Genomic DNA, 27,176 nt, shown 5'->3' on the forward strand with positions numbered 1-27,176 from the left:
TAAAACTGAAGCTGGCTCAAAATTTATATGGGTTTGCTTTAGCCATCTTCTTTGAAATTTTGTATAATACCAAGCCTGAGAATGAATTAAGCCTTAGTGGTCATACTTAAATCTTGCTTTCACTGTTCTTATAATAGAACTTCAAATTTCATCTTAATCCACACTTTCTCCTGTTCTCCTACATTGACAGTTAGGGATAAAATGTTTTATGTGCAACCTAAATGGACATGAATTTTGAAGGATGTGTGTCGATGCACAATTGAGTTGAGCCCTTTTTGAGTTGAACTAGGAATCATCCAGTTTAATAACTCTTTAGGCTGCATGCCCATTAGTTCATACCATTTTTTTTTTTTTGGATGTGTTTGGTTTCTGAATATTCCATATTACAAAACAATGCTTATAAATGGAAACTCTCTTATTACTTAGACTTCGCAAACATTTATATTTTTAGTATAAATTCATTTTTTTTCAATGCGTGGTTGATACGAACATTATAGAAAGTTTCTCTTTAAGAGACAACTTCTTTCTGTCCTTGGAGCAGAAGCAATTTGCTTAGCTTTACATCCGTCCCAAGGTATCATTTCTAATACATCTGTGGGACAGGCACGGACACATTGAGTACACCCTATACATGTATCATAAATCTTTACTGAATGTGACATTGGATCTATAAATTTTTAAACGTCATAAATTTTCGATCTAGTAAATTTTTAAATGAATCATATATCTAAACACTAGATGAATCAATGACTTACCAGAATTTTTCTAATCAATTTACTTTTGGATCGACTCATGAGAGAGGGCCAAGATACTTTGATTGATTTCTTACGTAATGTGACCAAAACCGCCGCAAAGAATCTTTTTCCCAATTTTTTGTAGAAATTAAAAAGCCCAATAAACACAATCAATAAATGAGGAAGCTGCTCATAAACCATATCCTTCTCTAGAGAGTCCAGAGTCCAGCCTAACTCCAACTGCAAAAGAAGCAAAAAGCAGATGCAACACTAGGCATAAGAATCCCAACCAAGACAAGAAAACATCAAAAACCCCAAACTCCAATATCATTTATTTCCAAGTATATATTGTATATGATGGGTAACAATCCCTGCAACAATCTCTGGAGAGAATCTACTAATCATATCTTCCCTAGCCTTTCTTCCCTTGCCTCTAGCTTCCTCAGGATTGCTGACCACATGTCTCATTAGAACCCCAAGCTGATCCACACCAGGTTCAGCCCAAAGATGTCCTCTGAATGCTCCTTCCATTACTTCACTCATTCTATCCACAGGCAAGGGATAGCTATTTTCATCTGTCAAATACTCGGTTGGCCCTGACCAGTTGGTGGCAATCACCGGTAACGACATTGCCATGGCTTCCACCAGTGGCCGGCCCCACCCTTCACCTCTTGATGGAAGGACAAATGCATCAGCCGCTGCATACACCCTGGGAAGATCAACCTGAGCTATGTGGGTATCAATCACATAAATTGGAGCCCAAGTGTTGGGAGGTTTTTCTATGCCACAATCCTCCACAAACTCCACAATCTTGTTACCAAAATCTCCATCAGAGTGGTAGGGATTCGTTAGGAGATAGAGGGCGATCCCATCAGTCATTGAGAATTCTTTCAAGTATGCTCTCAGCAACACATCCCATCCCTTCCTATACTCCCACTTAAACACACTCAACAACACAAACTCCTCTCGCGACTTTGCTCTGCCCAAAACCAATTTCCCTATGGAGGCCAGATCAAATGGTTTGTGCTTAAGTGGATCGAAGAAGCTCACATCAATGGGTTGAACGATTTTCACAACCTTGGATGGCTCAACCCCGCTTTTAACAAAGGTGGATACATGAAATTCAGTAGGAACCCAAACAAAATCCATTTGATTACACCGCCTTACGTGTTCAGAATTGAGCCTGTCCGTCTCAAACATGGTCCGACCGATCGTGTACATGAACTCGCCATAACCAGTTGGTGGGCATGGAAAGGTTTGGAACAAGGGAGGGTACCAAGCACCTGGCTCACTATGACATACCACAATAGTCTCATTCATCCTACATTCTGTATTGTGAAGCTCAAAAGCAAGCTTCTTAATATGCGGAGGTAAACCCTCCCAAAATTCTATGCTTTCTAGATCGCCATGCTGCTCAATACCCAATTTAAATCTAGGGTTTTTCATGTGTTGATGAAGAGACAAAATGTAAGACCAGGCTTCCGAACTGTACCCACCACCCGAAAGGAAGGGAGCCATCCAGAGCACGCAGTAAGGGGAGATGGAAATGGGGCTAGGCGTTAGGGTTTGTATGTGGTTTTGGGATGGGAAAAGAAACCCTAGAAGTCGGGTGTGGTGTGATGAGAAGGTTAATTTCAGTAGTAGGGTTTTGAAATAGTTTGTCTTGGTTGAAGTGGAGCTGAATGAAATTGCTATCAGTGCAACTACAAGCGATGATAAGAGCCATAAGAAAATGGGTTTCAGTTTTGAGGGGGAGCGGATTTTAATTTTGTTATTGGACTCCATGCAGATTGTTTCTGTTTGTTTGGATGGCTAAATATTTTCTTAACACGAGGCCAAACAAGATTGATTTAGAAAGAGTACCTTTGGAACTTTTGGAGTTGGAACTTGGAAGGACAGACCGACAGAGATGTGAAGAGACTGTTGAGCTCCGTGACAACCCTCCAGTATGGGGGGCGAAATTGGCGAATGCTCCAACCCAAAGGTTGAACTAAGTTTTTTTTTTTTTTTTTTTTTTTTTTTTGAAATTTTTATATCAAACCATCCATGTTATACAATAATTAATTTTATTTATAAAAAATTCTACCTTGGAGAAAAAATCAATTTTCTTTTAAAAAAATTCTACCTTGAAACCGTTTGTATTCTACTTTCTCAGTAATCTTCGATGAATTAAATAAAAGAATTTTGTTTATAGTTCAATTAACCTATTTATTTAAAAATAAATTAAATATAAGTAAAATGATTTAAAAATATAATTAAGTTAATAACATATTACTAAATAGGTTAATAGGGTCAAATTCATGTTATACCTACAATTTACAAAGCATGTTAAGTTTGTGTTATATTTACGAATTATATCAAATTTTGATACCCCAAACCAATCTTTTATAACATACGAGCAAAAAGGTTAGCATTGAAAATAGTGAAATTGCAAGGGAAAAAAAGAAGAAGAGAAAAAGAGGTGTTCATATACCTTCTTCATATATATGCAAGGAAGAAAATGTCGTGATATTTCGAAGGGTATCGACACGATATTTCATGGAGAAATATCAGTCCGGCGATATTTCGAGATAAATATCGAGAAATCGACGATTTCTCACGATATATCACATGGTCAATTTGAACCCCAAACCAAAAGGTTTGGGGTTCACCCACTTGCCATCTGGGCTAACTTGCCTTTTAATATATAATATGCAATAAATTTATATATACTTAAACTCATTATATAAAAAAAAATATTAAAAAAATATTTTAAAGAGCAAATTAATTATAATTATTTTATAATTAAATGCAAAATCTTTTAATTAATTACCAAAAATATAAAAATTATATAATTTTCTTCATAATGTTTTTAATATCATTAATAATTAATTAAATATTAATAAATTATATATATATATATATATATATATATATATCATAATTTATTTTATATTGTTTAATACAATTGAATTAAATGGATTATATTTTAATATTAATATATATTTTAAAATTAGACATATTATAATCAAATATCATAATATCAGGTGTAATTTAATAATAAATGTACACTTATAAAATTCATATTTTTATCGATGCATACGATATTATTATCAAATATGATAAATCATATAATACATATATCAAAATTTTCAATAAAATAACTTTAAAATATCTATTATACTTCTAATTATATTATTATGAGGTTTTCCTTACATTTTCATGAGTTTTTAATAATTTTAAGCTTATTGATATTTTTTTCCAAAATATCCGCCGATATATCTTCGATATATTCGATATATCTGATATATCCGTAAAATATAGATCCGTGATTACCGATATTTTTATCCTTGTATATATGGTTTACGAGCCTTGGGATGAGGGCATTAATTGCTTCAAATAAGCTGAAAAAGAGGAAGATTGAAGCTAATTGGGATAAGCGAAGATGAAAAACTAAAAGAACCATGAGGATCTAGATATGATCTTTCATCATGAAAAACTCAAACATCGTCACATCAACCAAAGTAATATTCTTGTTCATATTACAACATTTTATTTATCTAAAGATTTATGGTTTCAGGCCATGTCTCCAAGGTAAATGCAGAGTCCTCCATAAGTAACTCAGAGGCTGCACCAGGTTTATTTAGAAACAAACCAAATTTTACAACAGCTGCTTTCCCTTTTGAGGGATGCCGGTACAGCAGCTTCTACATCTTTGCCCTGATGCGGCTCACCGTCGCTTCAATCGATCCATGTGGCTCGCTTGTTGGTAAGTACACATCATCATCAAACTGCAAAACCCATTCAGAAGAGTGTATGAGTATTGTATCTTAGTGTAAATATCAACCCAACATTCACATTATAGTAACTCCAATCATCCATGAATTTTTTCCTTGTTTTGCCAAATATAATTAAAAAAAAAAAAAGAAGCTAAAGTTCTTCCTTATTTTCAAGCTCAGAAGGCTTACTTGCATTGGTGGTAGGGGACCACATCAATTTCCAAAATTACAACCATTTAGCAACACAATAAATTTTGGTTAGTATATCAGTAGAGTACGTATATGGAATTCAGAACCAAAAATAGTATCCAACTTCCATTCTCATAATACCAATTTTGTCTCAACCCCTTCCTTGACTTGAACTTAATCGTACACTTCAAATCATACTTTTTTGTATAGGCAAAACTTATATCACATTCATACCAAGTAGTTAATTAAGGCATTTCCAGTCGAGTTGGTGACTGAATAACTCCCATAGAGGTACATAGAAAATCTGAAAATCCATGGGAACATCCTAAATCTGCCCATTTGCAACACCTATGACAAGTAATCCAAGAAGTCTAATGGCGAACTATGCCCAGATCTAGATAAATCTTGGTCACCACTATAGTAGTGTCTCTTGTTTGACTTTTGAATTTCCCTCCCTCCTATAGGGATAAAAATCTTGATCTAAAACACACTATCTGAAGTGTTTTCTCATCCACTTGAACATATTTTCTGTTCTTGGCAACTTGTAATGTAATAATGGATGCATCTCATCAGAATAATTACACAGCCACACAAGAGTGTTAGTAGATAGTAATTCTACCTTCACAATAGCTGGATTATCTTTGCTTGATATATTAACTGGCAAGAAATGGAGATTTGGCATTTTTAATTGAATTGATGAGATATCAGGGAACCTGCAAAATGAAAACCAAGAATCAATATCAAATGATGCCCAAGAGATTAGATGTGCATCTGTAAATGGATGTGCATGTGTGTGTGTGTGTGTGTGTGTGTGTGTGTAAGAGAGAGAGAGAGAGAGAGAGAGAAGGGGGAGAGGGAGGGAGAGGGAGGGAGAGGGAGAGAGAGAGAGAGAGACCTGTTGAGCACAGTCTTTGCCATTTGGTAAAGAGTGCTTTGAACAGATGGGCTGTATACTCCCCCTCTTGGAGGGCCAAAAAAGGTTTCAGCCAGAACCTTTTTCACGTCCAGGTACCTCTCTGTAAAGTACAATGGCTGCAAGGGGATGCCAGAGAGAGATTCAAAAGGATACCTGCATCCACAGTTACCTAAGAAACTTGCCTTCATATAAATAAAACAATCCTTACCCTGAATAACATCCAAGCCAATACATTCAGTTAAACCATATATAACATCCCTATACATCAAGTCATTAATTGGAAAACATACCTCCAAGATGCAGTGACCTCTGTTGCGACTATCCTTTCTCGTGTGTCAGCCAGAGCAGTGTATTTGTCCCTAATAAACCCTTCAAAACCTGCCTGTTCATAAGGTAAACTCCAAAGTGAGTGTGGAGCAGGTAAATCAGATAGCATCACACGAACGCTACATCCATAACAGATCAGATAAACTAAGAGTTCCATTAGAAGAAGACATGCATGCCTTTATAAATGCATTTCTTGATTGATAGATGACAAAGATCAAGGATAGTTAATTTTAACAGATACTGTGGAATATAAATAATTATAGTTTTTCATTACTCAAAGCTTCAGCAATTACACCAAGTGAAACTGATACTCATGCAAGTACAACATAGGCACCAAAGCAATTCCCTATTCTCAAAGAATATTGATGCAGTTTTTAATACACAAAGCCAACTGTTAAAATGACAGATGAGAGAAGTGTGTGATCATCTTTGCATATGTTTAGTGCAGATATATGAATGGCCATGTCTTATGAGAGGTTTGGTCATCTTGTTCAAGCAAAAGAAAACGTTGAATAATACTGGGGAGCCAAGCCAAGTTAAATGAGCTGTAAGAGAGAAGCTTTACCTGAGTTGTCTTCAACAAAGCCAAGCCTTGAATACCAGAAGTCACTTGTAAAGCTCCAGATTTCTCCACTATTACTTCTGTTGTATGCATCTCAGATCCACGTTTAAATCCTTAAACAGAGGAATGACTAAGCTCAATATCATTTAAAAGTACAAGCCCTACCTCAACGAAACAATGGATCAAGATAAAGATCATAATTGACAAAACTTAGATAAGCTTAAAGAGTTATAGATTTATGATGGTGAAATGACCTTAAAATGTTAAAACAGGCAAGTTTATAAAAATGGTTTTAACTATTGGCTGCTGCAACAAGCTCAGCTGTAAATGCTGAGTAAATCATTTAAATTTTAAGCACATAAAACAAGATGTTTTATCTGTTACCGCAAAAAAAATTAAGAAGCTTTTTTTATCATAGGATTAAAGATTAATTTATCAGAATGGAACCTATTGAAATTGTGCCAAGTTGTAGGACACCGAAAGCACTTTTTTATATGGAAGAGAAATTGAGATAAGAAAGAAATTAGATGAGAAAATAAGGAGAGAAAAAAGATGCAAAATTTCTTAATTTCTCTCATGATAATAATCCCTGCATTATTTTAATCAGCCCTATTTACAAACAATTCAAGATACTACTCCTAAAGGAAGCATAATTCTAATCCCAAAGATAAGAATTGGAACTAAATTAAAAAGTTAATTTATTAAGAATAAAAATCCTAATTTTCAAGCAAGTAGGCATCCTAATTTAAGTGCAAATATTGCCATCCTCTACAACTACATCTAATATAAACTTGAAATGAGTGGTCTTGATCTCCATCACCCAGTGAGCCATTTATGAACTAGGTAGATTTCAAATAGTGTCACAATTCAAGAAACTGAAATTATTACATTTGAAAAGTATTGCTATTCTTGATCCAATCTTCCTAAGCTCCCAGCAGGTTTTGATTGGCCATATAATCAGGGGTGTTTAGGTAAGCACCATAAATGGACGGAAAGCATGTTGAACATAGCCTCAAACTCGGGCCTAACATATTAGCCCAACCCTGACCCTATAAACACAATAATGAACCCAAGCCCAGCCCTAAAACCATAGAATTTGTAAATAATAAATTCAATACTAATTGGCTATATATTTTGTGCTGTTAAAATAAAAATAGACCATTGTGTACAACAAATAAAAATCAAGATTGTTTTAAAATATTTTTTTGGATCAAATTGTGCCCCACAAAATTCCTAAAAACCTAATATGTAGGCAGACCATTAATAAAATAAAAAAAATAAAATAATGAAAGAAAAGAAAAAGAAAGCATAATCATGGCTTATCCTATAAATGGAATCCCTTGCTATTGAAGATAGAAATGTAATTTTTTTTTCTAACAACACATATCATACATTTATGTATCTATCTTTGTATCAAAAGCTGCAATGTGCAATGGACATTACCCATGCCTAGTCATACAGTAAAATAAAAATATATATATTTAAAAAAAAAAAACCATCATCAGGTTGGGCTGGGTTTGAATTTCCATGGAAAATATGGTCCAACCCAGCCCTACAGGCCCATATACTATAACAAAGCCCAATCAAATAATAGACTGGGACCACATCACACCAAGCAGTTCCAGAGCAACTTCTAAGAATAAAGCCAGATTTTTCTTCAATAAAATATATCATATCAGGAGTATAGTAATTGTTGGCTATATTATGAAAAAACTGTTTTCATGACAAAAACAGCACCTATATAGCACTTAACAATTAACATAACTAGAGGGGAATTTTCAGATTAAAACAATGGGGGAAAATTTTTCCTTTTTGCCCAAATTAGAGTACCACAATGTAGCTCTACACACAAATGTGGTATCAAATATAGAAAGCCTTGGTTTTTTTGGATAAAAAAGTTTTGCAGGGGATTCTGTACGTTTACTAATAGTTATCATAGTTGTTCTTATAAGAATATTGCAAGCAAATGGATTTTGCAGTGTCCCTAGTTAAGGGAATAGCTGCAAGCAGGAGTGCTCATCATGAAAAGAACTGAGCATTCTCTTGCAAACCCCTTTTAGTAACATATTCTAAAAAGTCATGAAGTACAAACATATACTAGAAACATTCTGGCAGCTGTATTTTTCTTGATTAGCCCCTCAACAATAAAAACAAATAAACAAATTAATCAAATAATAATGAAGCTCTGAAGAGAATGATAAATTAACCTGAAAGAGATGAGGTTTTTATGGAACAATTGTCCTTGGGCACCATGCACAAGGCAACACTTGGTTAAGACTTAATAATATAAACTCAACTTTTATGGGATTAAATACATGGAACCACCTTAATGCAGAGAGAGAGAGAGGGAGGGAGGGAGGGAGGGAGACTGAGAAGATGGGAGGAGACCAATAACAAGAAACTGTCATGGCCACATTGTTGGGGCTAGACTAGTGACTTGGAAAAGTGGTTCATAGGGTATCAGAAGCAATGTTATTATTATATCAGGACTAAGATCACAACTTGGAAAATCAGAAGCAGACCAAACTGAGATTTCCATTGAATAATGACATTAGAACTCCACAGATAATAAAGGTTCATGTATTGCATATGCACATAGATTGACAAATGTTATTAGTGTGAATTGTCTATGAGATTTCAATTTGCTAATTTGATGCATTGTGCTATATTGTTTGTCATTTTCCAGGTGTTCCAATGAAAGTTCAAGCAATATCAACAAAGCACCATACTTTAGATCACTTCCTGGTTTAAAACAGTTCTCTTGTTTCCAGAAATAAATAAAATAAATTATAACTAAGTAAACATTGCAACAGGATTTTTGGAGATGAAGGATGAAAAAAGAAAAGAACTAGAAGTATTACAATTCAGTCCCTATGTAGAACTCATTTAATACCCTATATAAGGACTAGTCTCTACATACAAGATTTGAAAACTAACCATGATCATGTGGTTGACCATCTATATATGCACGCTCCCATGGCTTTTCCTCTACTGTGACTATGGCAGTGGTAACCTACAAAGCAAAGTACAATAACATTTTTCACAAGGAAATGAAATATCAAAATAATTTGAAACTATTGAAGACCATAAATAAAACAAGAATTTGAAGAACCCAAAGTTAATGAATTACAAATTCTTCATACATTTGAAACTTCTTTCTTATAAAACTTCCATAAGAAAATAACTTTAGAAAAAAGCTTCTTCCAGAAGCTCAACAAATAGATTAACTTTTGATGCGTAGTCCTGAACACGGTTCAGAAGATTAGAGGCAACTATCACCTCTGTTAAAAAAATCCCAATTTTTAATTTAACCTTTCAGATGAGCTGTCCAACTACATTTCTCAATCATGAAGGTTTCTTCTAGATATAACATGCCACTTCAGTCACCAATCTAGATAAATCCACCAAAGATGGATTCTAATAAGTTCTATCCGTGGGCTGTTGTATGTGAAACATTCATTGCATCCTTACATTATGTTTTATTTGACAAGCAAAACATTCATTAAGAAATTCACTGGTTGCTAGAGTCAAATGAGTTTTAAAGCAATTTAAAATGATATCAATTGTTGTTTTTTGATAGGCATATAAAATAATATTATGAACAATATCTTGCAAAGCAGCACACCAGATTACACAGAATATATAGAAAGGGTGCTAAAAGGCCAACCCCGAAAGAGAGAACACAAAAAACAACTTCCTCTCTCAACAAGAACCTAACCATTGGTGCAGTGAATTTTGTGCCTAGAGGAGGAATCTGAAGGCGAGCCCAACAATGTCCTCGCCAAGCTAAGAGGTAACTGCACAAGTCAATCAACTACATCTACTATAAAGGAAGGTTAGGGGTTTGCTTAGTCTTCCTCCACTAGGGGCAAGTTAGTGTAGGAAGTGTAGGAATACAAGAACAAAAATGATCTAGTGTGAAGGTTGGAAGGAGATGATGAATGGCTTGAGCATTGTTGAAGGAGGCTAGGGTCCTCTCTTAAGGTGGAAATGGAACAGGGAGTGTTCTTAGCCTAAATAATGAGTAGAGGGCTTCCTTTTATACCTTGTTACCTAACTGTGGTTACAAGCTATGATTGGGTTGGTGGGAACCATGGTTCAAGGGGATGTTAGGTGCTGAAATTTGATTGGCTGACCAGAGCATAACATGCAGTGTGGTCGGTGGATAAAAAGGGATGTCCAAAGGTGATGAAATTTGATTGGCCAACCAGAGCATAATATGCAGTGTGGTCTGCAGATAAAAAGGGATGTCCAAAGGTGATGCGACAAGTCAACCATGGTAGGTGCTAACCATGGTGTCTATACAACCTCAATTTGCAATAGGGTTAAGGTCCTCTTATCCCACTTTAGGCAGAGGTGTTCCATTTAAGAGGAGTGAGGGTTTTTGTGCAAGATATGCTAAGACACTAAGAGCGAACCACATAGTGCCCATGGCTCAAGCCCTCAACAATTCCTCTCAACGTATGGACAAAGAAAGAGTGGATGAGGTCAACCAAGCTCACATGGGTAGTCCCAAGATAAACTCTTTCTCAATTGCCTAGTGGGTGTTGGGTGAGCTCGTCTAATGTGATTCAGACAGGATACAAGCCTAGTGGGGTTTAGGCTAGGTGTCTTCACCAACCAATTACAAAATTAACCAAAGACATTAAACCTTCATCTATAAACAATCAAACCCACATTAAAGGATTACTAAGGACCAAAGATTTGAGCATTTGATCCAATTGTTCCTCACTTTTAAACAATTTCCAATTTCCCTCCCTTTAGATGGTAAAAAAAATGCACAAAGGAGCAGTCCTCTAGACCTTACGCTTGCTCTCCAGAAAAGATTCATATCAACCTAAAAGAGTATTTTTGATTGAAGAAGGCAACACCTAATCCATGGAAAATAAAGAGAAGCAGCTACCATAAAACTTTGGTTTGGCACAATGAAGAAAAATGTGATCAATCGATTCCCTTTATAGTGCAAGCATCTATTTACCAAGGTTCAACCTCTCATCTAAAACTAATCTAGAGTCAAAATGAATCCCTAAGTTGCTTCCAAGCAAAAAAACCTCACTTTGTCCAAAACCTATGAATTCCAAATTACATCCATTGGGAAAGGAGGTAACTCGAAGACACAATAGAAGGATTTGAACTAACCAAGCACCCAATCCTCCTCATCCCTATTTACTAAATTTTATTGTAATCTAGAGAGAGAGATCTCAATGCTATCTAGTTCCCAATCTTTCAACTATTTAGGGAAAAAGAAAGGAAAAAGAAAATTCCAATGACCTCCCTCACATGACTTCTCCCATAAATCTGCCCCCCAAACCTCTTTTACCAAGCTATGGCATATAAGGTGGGGAAGGAAACGCTCAAAGGCAAATCCCTAAACAACCAATCCTTCCAAAACATTTAACTTACCCTATCCTAGAAAAAGAATAAAAATAAAAAAATAAAAAAAGCTCCACTGTTGAAAAAAATCTCAACTCTCTTAATAGCCTTCCATAACCAAACACCATCTCTCAATGCAGTAGAACACCAACCCCCTACTTCCTTATACTTTCAGCAACTATTTGTTTCTATAGAATCTCACTTTCGGATGCATATCTCCAACTCCACTTACCAAGGAGAAACTTCTTGAACGAAAAAAAGGCATCCAATATCAAGTCTCCTTTTATTCATTTCCATGTAGATGATCGACCACTTCACTAAAAGAGACTTTCCCTTAAGGGCCCCTCCTCCCCAAAGGAGGTTCCGTTCGAATTTTCTCAAGCCTTAAGCTTACATTCCTAGGAATGACAAACAAAAGGATAAAATAGATATATAAACTAGATAGGGTGCTTCTAATAAGCCTCCTTCTAACAAATATTGTCTTTTCCACATTGACAAACTTTTAAGGAAGCTCTCTTCCACTCCATCCTAGAATGATATCAACTTAAAGGGAACACACAAAGGGAGATCCAAGTAAGTAGCCAGAAAATCCCTCACCCTTCAATCCGATATAAAAGTGAACTCCTCCACATAGCTACCCTTGCAATTGAGATCAACTCATTCATTTATAGATTTATTTTATGTTGTGAGATGGCTCCAAACCATATGAGCAGCCATGTAGTCCTAACAAGCTTCACAGAAACAAGAGTATCATGAACAAACATGAGATGAGGCACCACCCCCTCACTTGACCTCCCCTCACCTTGAAACTTGAGAAAACCCCTCCTTAGCCCTTTTCAAAAGACAACCGTGAGTCCCCATCGCCAAAATGACATCAATTATTTCATCACCATAGTAAGTAGAAAGTAAACTGAGAGGAGGGAAACACAGTGGCTAACATCAAATTAAATATCTAAATTTTGAAGTTCATATGGTTTAAAATGACACAATATCTTTACTAGTGCTATCATTCAATAAATCAACTAATATTAATTTCTCACATTAAACTTCACTATGATAGAAATGAATTTTCCAACCATAAGAATTCAACACAATAGAAATAATGCACAGCTCTTTTGACAAGATTAAACATGGTTTACTTCCCTATGCATAAAATGGTGCTATGATATACGAATACTTCAATTTTAACAAAAATACCCATGTTGACAGACACAATATGACACGGGTACGGGTGTGAGATTTGTGACTGACATGTTTGGATTGGATTGAATACGATTTTATCACTGTTGTTTGTTTGTTTGTTTTTTAATTTCTTTAATATTTTTTGAATAACATCAATATAAGTTATTTGGATCTTATCTCTTTCTCAATTTCTTTTTAAATTATAACATATAATAATAATTATCTATTTAAAACAATATATAAATTAAATTCAAACTAATTTTATCAACTTAAAATAAAAAGATTTAAAAAATATATTTTCATGAAAATTAGAGTAAGTTAAACTATATTAATGTTAAAAAAAAATAAAACACAATTCATATAAATTTTCCAATTTAAATAATTAGAAATAAATTTTTGAATGTTCTCAACTAAAGGTCCACTCAAAATCAACTATATCTTTTCCATAAAGTTATCAACATTTATGGTAAGTAATAAATATGTTCCTATTTAATTTCTTAAAACTTTTTTTTAACATCCTACTAAAATAAAAGATTTATCACAACTCTATTTAGCATTTACAATTAAAGAAAAATTTCAATAATGTTAACACTACTAAAATAAAAAATATATAATAATTAATAACATATAAAAATTTAAAGACAAATAAAATAATTAATATAATAATAAAAATAAATAAATAAAATAAAAATATAGAGATAAGTATGTCACAATCTGGTCACCTTCAATTTATTCTTAAAAGCATTACCACAACAGTTCAATTCACAAAAGCAAAACTCTCTCTCTCTCTTAGGGTACCAATAAAATACAATCCAAGATTAACCAACTTGATTCGGACAATATTTACCTGCTGATAAAATGATGTAAAGTGCTTGGCAAGTTTAATTGCAAACTCCTCCATTGAAAGTTGTTGAGCACATTCCTTTGCTTTTGCATAAACCTATCATAATTCAATTTAAACTAAATTAAATTTAAAAAGGAAAATCGACATTAGCAATGTTGACAGGAACAATAAGGGATGGCAGGAATTGGAATAAAACAAAATGTGAAATCATAATGATGCATTTTATTTCCTTTTTTGGCACTCTTTTCAGATTATGCATTTTAATCTTCTTTCATAGGTACATGTCATTTATAATTTAAGTGTTTCAAACAAAAATGATACTTTATAGGTTAATATGACATACATGTCTAATGCCATATATTTTTCTAGCTAATTTACATTATTATCTTCAGATAAATGTTTATTGATTTTACTCACTTTTCGTGCTGTATTACATCAGAAAGTTTGTAGAAATTCTCAACATTTTTCATGCTATATATTTTCTTTAAACTTCCCTTGACATCAGATGGCATTGCCACCTAAATTTCTCTTACCCTGAATCAATATTCTTATTCCAAGGAATGACATTGCATTATCAAAACTAGTAACTGAGTATGCATACTTTATTTGCATATAGCTCATTCATACATAAAGCTCAACTCAGACATTAGTGGCATAAGTTTAAAAGCAGCATCGTGGTGTAGCCAAGCAACAGTATTTAAGTTACCTTCAGGCTTATGCTAATAAACAGCTAAATAGAGGCTACTAAGCTTTATCCAGAGCCTTACCCAAGGCATTCTATGACACATTCAAAAAGTTAGATGGTGGCTTTCATGGTATATTTCAAGAGTCAACCCAAATGACACCTAAGGACATGTATGAGTTGAAATGGTCTGCAGTATATTATAAATTTTGGGACAAAAAATATGCATCATACAGAGAGGAAAAAAAAAAGGAGAGGAAGAGGGATCAGATTCACTGATTCCTTAAAGGAAACCTGTTGGCAACACATGGTAAAAGAAATATCAGAGCAATCAAAATTCAAAAAAGAAACATATCAAACTGGCAACACCATCTAGCTTAGATAATATATAAGTGGACCACACATGAACCCTAAAATTGGGCTGAGTGATAATCGGCCTTATGGAGTACCAAATAATTTTACAAAAAAGAGTTGAGTCTATAATTTATAAGTTAAAAGGAGTTAGATTCTGCACAACCTAACATGACAAATATTGTCATTACTGGTCAAAACTCTCAGCAAAGCACAAAAAGGTACACTAATGGTTTTGCACAAAATTACAATTCCAACTTTGGTGGTCCAAACGCCTTTGGTGATCAGTCTTTTTCTGGTAAAAGGGGCAATCTTCAGAACAATGCTAGAGGAGGTTTTGGATTTGCCAATTGAGGAAGAGGTCATGGAGGCCAATTTAATGGTCGATTTGGTGGGACAGGTTTCTAGTCTCAAAACAAACCACAATGTCAACTTTGTGGAAAGATTGGCCATGTGGAGATGAACTGTTATTATCGTTTTGATCAGAGTTTCATAGGACCATCTTAGTTCCAGAATCAACAATCTTTTGTTCAAAGCCAATTCCAAGGTGCAGGAGGCCAAATGATAGCCATGTTTGCTACACCAAAAGTTGTCAATGATACCAATTGGTATCCTGACTCAGGAGCCTCTAACCATTACTTATGATGCTACAAACTTGATGACTAAGGATGAATATTATGGATTAGATCAAGTTCACATTGGAAATGATTTGGGCCTATCAATTTAGCATGTTAGTCAGTCTGTCTTTTCCTCTCCTTATACTTCTAAAATTCTCACTTAAGCAACTCTTACATGTCCCAACAATAACAAAAAATTTACTTAGTGTTTCGAAGTTCGCCCATGATAATGATGTTTTCTTTGAAATTCACTCACATTCCTATTTGGTGAAAGATCAAACTTCCAAAACTGTGCTATTGGAGGGAAAGTTCAAAAATGGATTGTATGTCTTTGACCACACCTAAATTGATCTCAACAAGCAGTTGCAACCTCCTTTGTCTTCCTTAAAGGTCCTAGTTCCAACACCATCTGTCCTGACCTTACATGTACCTATTCTCTCTCATTCTTGTTCATTGTATGATTTATGGCATGATAGATTAGGCAATCCTTTTGAGAAAGTTGTAAAAGTGGTACTCACAAATTGCAAAATACCTTTTCCTAATTCAAATTCTCATTCTTTCTGTTTTGCTTGTTGCCTCGGTAAAATTCGTAAGTTTCCTTTTAGATTGTTTGATACACAGAACCTTTACAATTGGTTCACTCTAACTTATGGGGACCCTCTCCAATGTTGTCATCCAATGATTATAGATATTACACCATCGTTATAGATGAGTTCTCTCCTTTCACTTGGATCTTTTTGCTAAGGCATAAGTCAGATGCTCTTCAAACTTTCTCAAATTTCAAGACACAAGTTGAGTTGTAGCTTGGTTATAAAATAAAGGCTATTCAAACTAACTAGGGTGGAGAATATAGAGCTTTTACTAATCTCTTAATGTCTCATGGTATAATTCGTAGAAATTCTTGCCCCCATACTCATGAACAAAATAGGGTTATGGAGAGAAAACATCGTCATATAGTAGAAAATGGTCTTACTTTATTAGCTAAATCTCCTATGCCTTTAAAATATTGGGATGAGGCCTTTAGAGCTGCTGTTTTCCTATACAATGGGCTACCTACTTCAGTTTTGCATTGGAAAACTCCTTTGGAAGTCTTGTTTCACTCCTCTCTGGACTACTCTATGCAGAGTGCTTGGATGTATTTGTTATCTAAATACTAGACCTTACAATAGGCATAAACTCAATTTTATATCAACTGAATGTACTTTTCTTGGTTACAACTTGAATCATAAAGGCTATAAATGCTTAGACAAAAATGGCAAGATTTTTATCTCTAGAGATGTTATTTTTTATGAACACTCCTTCTCATTCTCTTCTTCAAATTCATCACAAACATCTTTAGACTCACAAGCATCAAATGTCTCATCAATTTCTGGTTCTTCACCATTACTTTCTCATTTTCTTCCCTTTTTGTTGGTCATCTCCTTAATCAATCCCAAACACATGCTCAAGCACATATTGGTCAACAAAGTCCTATCTCTTCCATGTTACCAATTGACAATGGTTGCAATCTGTCAACTTCTTCGAAAAAGACAACTGAACCTATTGCTACTACTGAACAAATTTTGGTTGGTTCTGCTATTCCAACATAGGTCCAAGTTAGTGGAAACTCTCACAGGATGGTAACCAGGTCAAAAAATGGGATTTTCAAGCCAAAGGTTTATGTTACAACACTAGAACCTAGCTAAGTCACTAATGCTTTGCAACAAGAACAATGGAAAGTAGATATGACAGATGAATTCTTAGCACTTATGAGAAATAGAACATGGTCCTTAATGTCTCTACCAAATGAGAGAAAAGCAATTGGATGCAAAGTGGCATTAACTATTGCCTTAGCAAGGAATTGGGTTTTTAGGCAGTTGGATATTAACAACACATTTTTTTTTTTTTTGATACGTAAACACAATTCATTAAAGAGGCAAAAACCTCAACGTATACAGGACGTATACCAGGCAGCAAAGGCCAAAAACAAGCAAAAACCAAAAAACAAACCACCCCTCAACTGGAAGCTATCCACTCCAGGAAATCTAACAGGGAATGCGGCTTCTCCTCCATATACAACTTAGCCCAACCCCAGATATAACAAACAAAAGAATATTTGAACTTCTGAATTGCTAAAACCCCCCCCCCCCCCCCCCCCCCCCCCCTAAAAGCTAATCTATTCCTTTCCTTCCAAACCATCCAAAAAATGAATAATGGAATGGAACTCCAGAATTTCTTCTTTTTTTTTCCCACAAAAGAACCTCCCCAACTATATAACACCTCCTTTACAGTTTTAGGAAACACCCATTTGACCCCAACTAAGCCCAACACTAAATCCCAAAGCTCTCTAGCCACTGTACAATGAATAAGTAAGTGATCCACGCTTTCCGCATCGCAAGCACACAAAAAACACCTGTTCGGAAGCTGCCAACCTCTTTTTTGTAGCCTATCAAGAGTCAAGATCTTTCCCCAAGTCGCTTCCCACGTAAAAAACATGATTTTAGTTGGGACTCCTCCCACCCAAATCCTGTTTTTCGGAAAGTTACCATCCATAGGCCTATCCAACCAGCTGTACGCCTCCTTCACTCTAAACTTACCGCTTCCCCCTCCCTTCCAAAAAACAGAGTCATCCTCCCAAGATATCCTAACACCTCTCAGCGCTTGGAGCAACTCCCCTACCAGCTCCACCTCCCAATCGTTGAAATCCCTTATGAAACGCAAATTCCAGCCGCCTTCCCCAACATTCTGATCCCATAAATCTTCAATCTTTGCATTTCTATCGGCTGCCAAGGTATAAAGATGCGGAAACCTTTGAGACAGCGCTAATTCCTCGCACCACACATCAGTCCAGAAGCTGATTTTATTGCCTTTCCCCACCTTGAACCCCATTTTATCCCAACACCAATCAGCTTCCTTTAAAATCTCCTTCCACACCCCCACACCACACGCACCCACAGCCTTCTTGGTCCTCCAACCATGACCCTCCTGACCATACTTTGCTTCCAGCACATGTTTCCAAAGAGCCTCCTTATCCGAAGCGAATCTCCAAATCCACTTGCCAAGAAGCGCTTTATTCATAATAGTAAACTTCCTTATTCCCAACCCCCCATTTTCTTTATCCCCACACACCACCCCCCACTTTACCAGATGAATTTTCCTCTCCATGAGACCCCCCCCCATAAGAACTCTCTTTGCAATTTTTCTAATCTTCTAGCCACGGACATGGGCATACGGAATAACGACATCTGATAAACTGGCATACTACCCATAGTGCTTTTAATAAGCGTGATCCTCCCGCCCTTTGAGATATATTGGCTCTTCCAAAGAGCAAGCCTCCTTCTCATTCTTTCTTCTATACCATCCCAACCATAAGTCGCCTTATTAGGCACCCCCAGCGGCAGCCCCAAGTAAATAGACGGAAGCTTCCCCACCCTACAACCTAACTCCACAGCCAGCTCCTCTATCCTTTGAACCTCTCCTACTGGAATAACCTCGCTTTTAGCCAAATTAATTTTCAACCCGGACGCGGCTTCAAACCAGAACAAGATCCAACTTAAATTCGTTAAGTACTCCTTCTTCGCCTCACAAAATACTATAGTATCATCGGCGAATAGCAAATGCGCAATGTGGACAGCCCGACCTCTATTACGCTGAATTTTGCACCCTGAGATGAAGCCCCCCTCCATGGCCCTTCTGATTAGGACACTTAGCACCTCCATTCCCATGACAAAAAGGTAAGGGGACAAGGGATCTCCTTGGCGCAGCCCCTTGGAACTCGAAAAGAAACCAGCTGGCGATCCGTTCACCATTACTGAAAACTTGGCTGTGGAAATACACCACCACACCCACCTCAGCCACTTAGCGCCAAAACCCATTTTTTCCATGACTTTCAAGAGGAAATTCCAATTTATGCTATCATAGGCCTTCTCTATATCTAACTTGCAGATAACCCCCTTATCCCCCTTCTTTTTCCAGCTGTCAATCACTTCGTTTGCTATCAAAGAAGCGTCAAGAATCTGCCTACCCTTAACAAAAGCATTCTGATCATGGGAAACAACCTTGTCTATAACCTTCTTAAGCCTGTTGGCCAGCACCTTAGCCACCAGCTTATAGAGGCCCCCCAAAAGGCTGATGGGCCTGAAATCACCAAAATCCTCGGCCCCTCCTTTCTTAGGAATCAGCACTAAGAATGTGTTGTTGATACTCTTGAGGAACGTATTCTGGTCGTGGAATTCCTTGAACAACTCCAGAATTTCCTCCTTGATAAAATCCCAACACCTTTGCCAAAAGAAAACCGAGAACCCATCAGGACTTGGGGCTTTATCCCCATTCATTTCCATCAGGGCCGTCAGGACTTCTTCCTCAGAAAAGGGGGTCTCCAGCATCTCAGCCTCTTGCACACAAATTTGATTAAAAGATAGGCCTCCGATGTCCGCCTTCCACTCCGGACTTTCAGAAAATTGCTGCTTAAAAGCCTTAACTATCCCCTCTCTGACATCCCTCTCCTCTGTCATTGTAATCCCATTAATCTTGATTCTGTCCATGTGGTTAGCTCTCCTATGGGCAGATGCCATTCTGTGGAAAAACCTCGTATTCCTATCACCTTCCTTCAGCCAGAGTTCCCTAGACACCTGCCTCCAATGAGTCTCTTCCAGTTCAACCCACTTGGCATAAGCCTCCTTTGCCTCCTTCTTACAAGCTGATTCCTCCATAGACAGGCTCCTTTCTTCCTCTACTCTGTCCCAAAAATCTACCTGCTGCATCGCAGCCTCCTTGTTACTTTCCAGATTCCCAAACTCCTCCCTATTCCAAATTTTAAGCTTCTGCTTCAGCACCTTCAATTTCTCCGACAATCTAAAGCTGGCACTACCCCTGACCACTGTTTCTTGCCACCAATTCCGGATTAACTCCTTAAACCCCTCGACTTTGAACCACATATTTTCGAATCTGAAAGGGGCAGGCCCTCTACTCCAACTGCCCCCCTCAAGTAAAACCGGAAAATGGTCCGAAATCGGCCTGGGAAGCCTCCGCTGACACACCCTACTAAACTGATCAAGCCAGCAAGGAGAAACCAGAAATCTATCTAAACGAGCCCTCGACATGTTATTCAGGCCCCCAGTCCACGTGAATGCACCCCCATGCAATTGAATGTCCACAAGGCCAAGGTCATCAACCACTTCCGCAAACCTCCTCATTGCTGAAGTAATTCTCCCTTGCCTGTTTCTCTCCCCTTGAGCCAACGTGATGTTGAAATCACCACCTAGACACCAGGGCCCCTCCCAGATTCCTCTGATTGCCCCTACCTCCTCCCACAGCCCCTCCCTTTCAAGCCTAGTAAACGGCCCGTAAACCCCCGTAAAAGCCCAAATCACCCCATTCTCCAAAGTTTTAAATCTGCAGGATAGAGAGAACTGCCCCACCTCCCACTCCAGCAACTCCAAAACTCTTTTATCCCAGCATATCAACATACCCCCAGCCGAGCCACACGCATTCAGGGCCTTCCATTCTAAAAATCTACCCGACCCTAAGCTTCTCACCACGCTCTCAGACATAAACTGAATTTTTGTCTCCTGTATACAAAAGAGATCCACCTTCTGCTTCCTGACAACCGATTTAAAAACCTTCCTTTTCCTGCTTTCATTCACCCCCCTTACATTCCAGCTTAACAATTTAATATTCATTAAACACACATCATCTGCATCCCTTTGCCCTGAAAAGAGCCCTTCTTTTTGCTATCCCCCTCATAGTTCACAGAGCATTCCAATCTCTTTAGCTCCCTTTCAAACCTCGATTTTTCCAACAATCCTTTACTGTGAATCTTTTCCCTTCTTTTCCTAATTTTTGACAGGAAATTTAAAATCTCCTTCTCCATCCCATCAGTCGAGAAACCCAGGAAAAGGCTAAACCTTGCTAGGCTACTTTCTTGCCAATCCAGCTCCTTTTCCCCCCTTCCATCCTGAATCACATTTTGGGGAGGCCCCACCTCCTGCTCCCTTGTCGAAGCTAAGGAACCTTTGAATTCAACCAACTCCCAGCACGCACTGCCACTGGCCCTAAGCCCTCTGCCTCTTTCCTTTGCAAATCTCTGTCAATTTGACAGATCTCCCTTCCTTCCCCGGAATGGTCAAAGAACTCCCCCTCTGGAGTCCGACCAAAAGAAAACATAGAAGAAGAAGAAGAGTTCCCGGATACCCATAGACCCCCTAAGAATGATAAGGCCTCATACCTCATTACTTCTTCATGGAGCGCACTGTCTGCCCACTCCTCTGTTGACTTCTGAGCGAACACAGTCTCCATCTCCCTTACCCTTAAAAATTCTAACTCAAAATTGGCCTCACCCCGCGGCCCAAACTGCGCCGAGACCGCCATCGGGCCTGGATTCAACTTACTCAACTTCGGACCTATTTGCGGCGGCCTACCTCGCTGAGCCCCCTTCTCCTGAAGCCCACTCGAAGATGGCCCACTATCCCAACTTTGGACCTTATAAAATCCCTCTCGAGACCCATGATTCTCTTCTTGGGCTTTCTCCTTGCCTTTAGGCCCTTTAATTCTACCAATCGACCCAAGCCCGCCTCTGCTGCCTCCAGATGTTGGACTTGGGCTGGGCCCCCCTCCCCTTCTAATGCCCAAACTCACATTGGAACAGATAGGCCCACTCGGGTACAACCCAGCATCCATCCCAATCACTGGTTCCCGGATCAGCGACCCGAATCGGATCCGGCCCCCCGACAAGACCTTTCCCTTCCCACTCTACAGCCCATCCGTCACGTCGTCTGACCGAGACTGTACCTCGAAGTCTGTGCTGCTCCCTTCCTCCACTCGCTGACCCGCGCGTGCATCTCCGTCGTCCCCCTCCTCACAGCCTTCTGCACTCCGACAATCCTCCTTCTTCTTTCTGAACACCGGCATTACTTCCCACCACATCGGAAGAAGAAATGTGGTCTTATCTATCTCGATTTCTATGGAACTTGGCCACACCCCCCTTTTCGTCTTCACCAATATCCTCGCCCATCGGAGATCTTCCATTCTCTCCGTCGGCCCATCCATGGCTACAAAGCCCCCGCACACATCTCCTACCTTTCGCAATATACTAGGGGTCCATAACGACAGTGGGAGACCTTTTACCCTCACCCATGCTTCCTCTTCTAGATCCCCTTCGTCCACGCACCCATAGCACTGGCTCCACACCTTCAGCTCCACTTTAATCCCCCCCACCAGCCTTACTCCACCATCGAGGATTCTCCTCGCTTCTGCCGCCTTTTCAAACTCCAGTAGGGCTCGACCCTCACCCATCCAGGCCAACCCTAACCTCCCTCTTAATCCCCACGCTCTCGCCAACATCCACCCCATTCTCTCTAAGTCCCCTCCTCCTGCTGCTTTAGGATCCCATTTTCCAATCAAACATTGACCCAACCGATCCTTATTTCTGCAACTCTCCTCTCCCTTAACCTCCATCCTAATCCCCAAAATACTACTTCTCCCCCATCTCTCCCCTTTTACAGATAACACTCTGTTAGGGCTTAACTCGCCCTTATTTATCTCCCTTCTCTCAACCCTTGTAAACAAATCTCGAACCACTTTCGCCATGGCTATCCATCCCTCTCTTCCCCCTTTTCCTTTCGGGATGCAAATGCTGTACCATTTCTCCTCCTCGTCAACGACTCCTAGCCTAATGAAGCTTCCCGCCTTGTTCGCTTGTCGCACCATGGAGAACCTTCTCCCCTTTTCCTTCCATCCCTTTTCCCATTTAACGTCCTTCCCATCCTTAATACACTGGTCCATCCCTTCCAAAAACATCCCGACACTTGCCGACCCCATTTTAACCCATGAGGACACACCCTTCTTGCTTTCCACAATAAACAGAAGAGTTTTACCCCTTTTCTTTTCCACCTCCACTTCGAAGGTTTTCGATTCCACCCCGAACTTCTGCCGTTTCCGATCCAGCTTCGCCTCATCGTCGCCACCCTCCCCCTCGCTATCTCCCTCTCTTGCTCTTGAGAGCATTTTTACTTAACAACACATTTTTGAATGGAGACTTATAGGAAAAGGTGTTCATGGAACAAACTCCTGGATTTGTGGATCCTAAGCAACCTCATTTGGTATGTAAATTACACAAATCCTTATATGGATTAAAGCAAGCACCTAGAACTTGGTTTGAGAAACTATGTAATGCTCTCCTTGCCTTTGGATTCATCACAGCTAAATCCAATCAATCATTGTTCATTCGGATTACTACTACTCATACTATATTTGTCCTAGTCTATGTTAATGACATATTAGTTATTGGATGCAACAATGAAGAAGTTCAAAATTGAATAAGAACTTTACCTTAAAGGATCTTGGTTAAGTAAACTATTTTCTAGGCATTCAAGTGAGGCATACAACTAAAGGACTTCATCTCTCTCAAACCAAGTACATCAACGATTTACTTTGCAAAGCCAAGAGTAGCAGTGCACCAATGACTACCGGACTCAAATTATCTGCTTATGGAAGTGATCTTGTAGAGAAAGGACAACTGTGTAGAAGTGTAGTTGGTGCCTTGCAATATGTAACCATTACTAGACCAAAGATCTCCTATTGTGTCAATAGGGTGTGTCTATTCATGCAAAATCCACTTGAATCTCTCTGGAAGTCAGTCAAGAAGATACTAAGATACTAAGATACATCTTAGAAGATCATCTCAACTGAACTTGGTGGGATTTTGTGATGCTGATTGGGCCATGGATCTAGATGATAGGAGGTCTACATCAGGTTATTGTGTATTTCTTGGTGAAAACTTGGTGCCATGGTACTCTAAGAAGTAGCACACTATTTCTCATTCATCTACAGAAGCTGAATATAGAAGCCTTGCAAACATTATGATAGAATTAACTTGCTCAAATTCTTTACTTGAGGAGTTAAGGGTAGCTATAACTAAAATACCTATGGTCTTGTGCGATAATTTGAGTACAACACAACTTGCAGCAAATCCCGTATTGCATGCTAAGATAAAACATATTGAATTAGATCTATACTTAGTTAGAGAGAAAGTTCTATAAAAGAAGGTGTCAGTTCAACAAGTTCCTTCAATAGATCAAATGGTAGATGTCTTGACAAAGCCCATTTCCAACTCAAAGTTTCCTTTGTTAAGAAACAAACTCAAAATAGAAGACTTAGCTACTTTGAGTTTGAGTGGGGATTGTTAAGGACAATGGTTAAATTGTAAATAGTTGACTTAATTGTTAGTTTGAGTTGTTAGTTTGTTAGAACAAATGTAGGAGTTAAAAAGGTAGTTTCACACTCTGTTATAAGCTTCTATTTCTCTTGTAATAAGTTTCAAGAGTGAATAAGAGTTCAATATTTTCTTTAGCAACAAACTCAAGGAGTCCTCTGTTTTCTTAAATCCTAAATCCCCTGTTTTCCCTCGTTTTCTTTAATCCTAATAGTCAACTTGCCTAACATTGCAAGAATCTTTTCACTCATACTAGGTCAAGGAAAACGTACTCCTTGAACTCATAAATTAATTTCCCCAAGCCTAAACAGACCCTTAGGTAATCTTTGGTTACTAGAAAATTTAAGGGCATATGCAAGGGAAAGAAAATAGAGAGGAAAAGTAAAAGAAAATAAATTAAAATAAATGAGTTATTTTTATATGCTTGTCAAACTTAGTTTACTCATTACATATAAAATTAAATAATTTGAAAATACATGAATTTATAATTAATTTTAAAATGTAACTAATTTTATATTTGAAATCAAAATATGGATTTTCGGTTTTTTATTTTTAAAATTAGAAAATAATAATAACCTTCATAAGATATAAGAATCCTGTTTACAAATATTGAGATATAAAAAAAAAAATTACTGTCTCAAATTTTAAAATTTCTTAAAGTGATTTTTAAATTCATGAAATAAATTCATATCTTTTGTAAAACATAGTCTATTCTAATTTTACAAACATAAAAAAGTTTCTGATTTTAAGAACAAAAAATAAGAAGCTCCCCGCGCCCCGCCCCCTTTTTTTTCTTCTCTGCTTTGTATTTTCCTGAACCGAAATTAGCCTTAAAATTTAATCATAGTTCATGAATCAGTTACAGCCAACCACTACCAAGGTTCAACAAATCATAAAAATTAAAACAGACGAGAATAAAACAGGCCTGATCAGCTTAATTGCCGAGAAAAAGCAGAAAAATCCGAACAGATCGAAACAAATCGTTTTGAATAAAATTAAAAAAAAAAAATCTATCTAGCAACAATCTCCTTTTCAATTTCCGGAAAACCAAATAAATCACAAGCATAAAAAACAAAAACAAAAAAAAAAACAAGAACATCAAATTTTGCTGGGTTATCATCAACCAAACAGAGGACTGTAGGAAGAAGTGAAGGAGAAAAATTACAGTGTTTTTCATGGAATCGGTGGCGACGATGTCCGAGTTGTCGTCGCGGACGTAGGCGGCGAGGCAGTTGGAGAGGAGGCTGATGCTGACGGTCCATTCGACGAAGATATGACGGCCGCTTTGGCTTCGCCAAACCCTACCCAACCTCACTCGCGCTTTGCCATGCCTTTGCTCCAACGTAAATCCATCTATTTTCTCAGACGCCATGGCAAGACTTTGTTTTTCCTAGGATAGGTATGTAACTACGGAATGTGGACTCTGGAGGTGAGCGCTTTATGTACTTGTACTTGTCTGTCTGCCAATGTGGACTTCCCACCTGTCTCCGACCCATCCACTCCCCCTCATAGAATCTTTCATTTCAAAATTTTTGAAATGAAAATTACATTATTTTTTTGAATTCTTGAATTCTTTCCATGTAATTTGATTTCCTTAGGTGCATGTTTTAAACATGTCATGATGTCGGATCAAGAAATTCTTTCTGTGTAATTGGAATTACTTATTGTACGAAGTAGGTATGATTATGTACTTGCACACATATTATAAACATTATAATCATGTTATGAATATAAAAAATTAAAAGCATATTATATTTTTATATTTATTTTAAAAAAATATAAGTAAAATTTTATATAATTTATATATGAGATCCATTATTACAATATATAATATTTTTTTATAAGACATATAATATGATATTAAGTAGTAATAATAATAATTATATTATTATATATTATTAAATTATATTTTGTATTTTATAAATATTAATTTTACATTGCATTTGTTTATTATTCTTTTTATTTTAAAACACTTTAATAAAATTTTCTAATATATTTATAATTAATCAAGTGTTTTAATATAAAAATATATTAATTTATAATAATAAGCATAATAAATAAAATAAAATATTTATAAGATAAATAATATTTGTTTTGAAAATTTATATGAGTTAACATTTTATTTATATTAATTTTTTTTTTACCAAATATATTTATATCCCTTTTTTTGTAAAGGATTTTTGTTTTTTTTTTTTAAAAAAAAATTAAGAATACCAAAAATGATGTTATTACTTTTTTTTTTTTTTAAGAATTCCATGGATTCTTACATTATTATCAAAAAGAAAGAGCAACCTCCTCCTTTTCCATTATCTCTCTCTAGAGAATTTAGCATCAAATGGTGGGACAAATTCAATCAGGAGTTCATACGCCAACAAAAGATTTTGCAAATAATCTCAAGGCCAAACTCATCAAATTCAAAAGATTCAACAAGCTCTTCTCAAGGGTCGACTC

At 37.1% G+C, this 27,176-nt stretch overlaps 2 protein-coding genes across 3 annotated transcripts; both read right to left on the reverse strand.

Annotated features, from left to right (window-relative positions):
- Positions 1 to 904: 904 nt before the first annotated feature.
- LOC100259997 (uncharacterized) lies at positions 905 to 2,716 on the reverse strand. The gene has a single exon (XM_002268309.5). The coding sequence runs from the start codon at positions 2,517 to 2,519 to the stop codon at positions 1,062 to 1,064; it is 1,458 nt and encodes a 485-aa protein (XP_002268345.2). The 5' UTR covers positions 2,520 to 2,716; the 3' UTR covers positions 905 to 1,061.
- A 1,451-nt stretch (positions 2,717 to 4,167) lies between these two features.
- Positions 4,168 to 26,368, reverse strand: LOC100232988 (urate oxidase). Of its 2 annotated transcripts, NM_001280970.1 has the most exon segments (8): positions 4,317 to 4,504; positions 5,301 to 5,394; positions 5,577 to 5,750; positions 5,888 to 5,979; positions 6,490 to 6,599; positions 9,424 to 9,499; positions 13,889 to 13,981; positions 25,891 to 26,138. In NM_001280970.1, coding segments are annotated over 8 exon segments (930 nt in total). In that variant the 5' UTR covers positions 26,098 to 26,138; the 3' UTR covers positions 4,317 to 4,420.
- Between the last annotated feature and the right edge of the window lie 808 nt (positions 26,369 to 27,176).

Source organism: Vitis vinifera, chromosome 13 (genome assembly GCF_030704535.1).
Source record: "Vitis vinifera cultivar Pinot Noir 40024 chromosome 13, ASM3070453v1".
NCBI lineage: Eukaryota > Viridiplantae > Streptophyta > Magnoliopsida > Vitales > Vitaceae > Vitis > Vitis vinifera.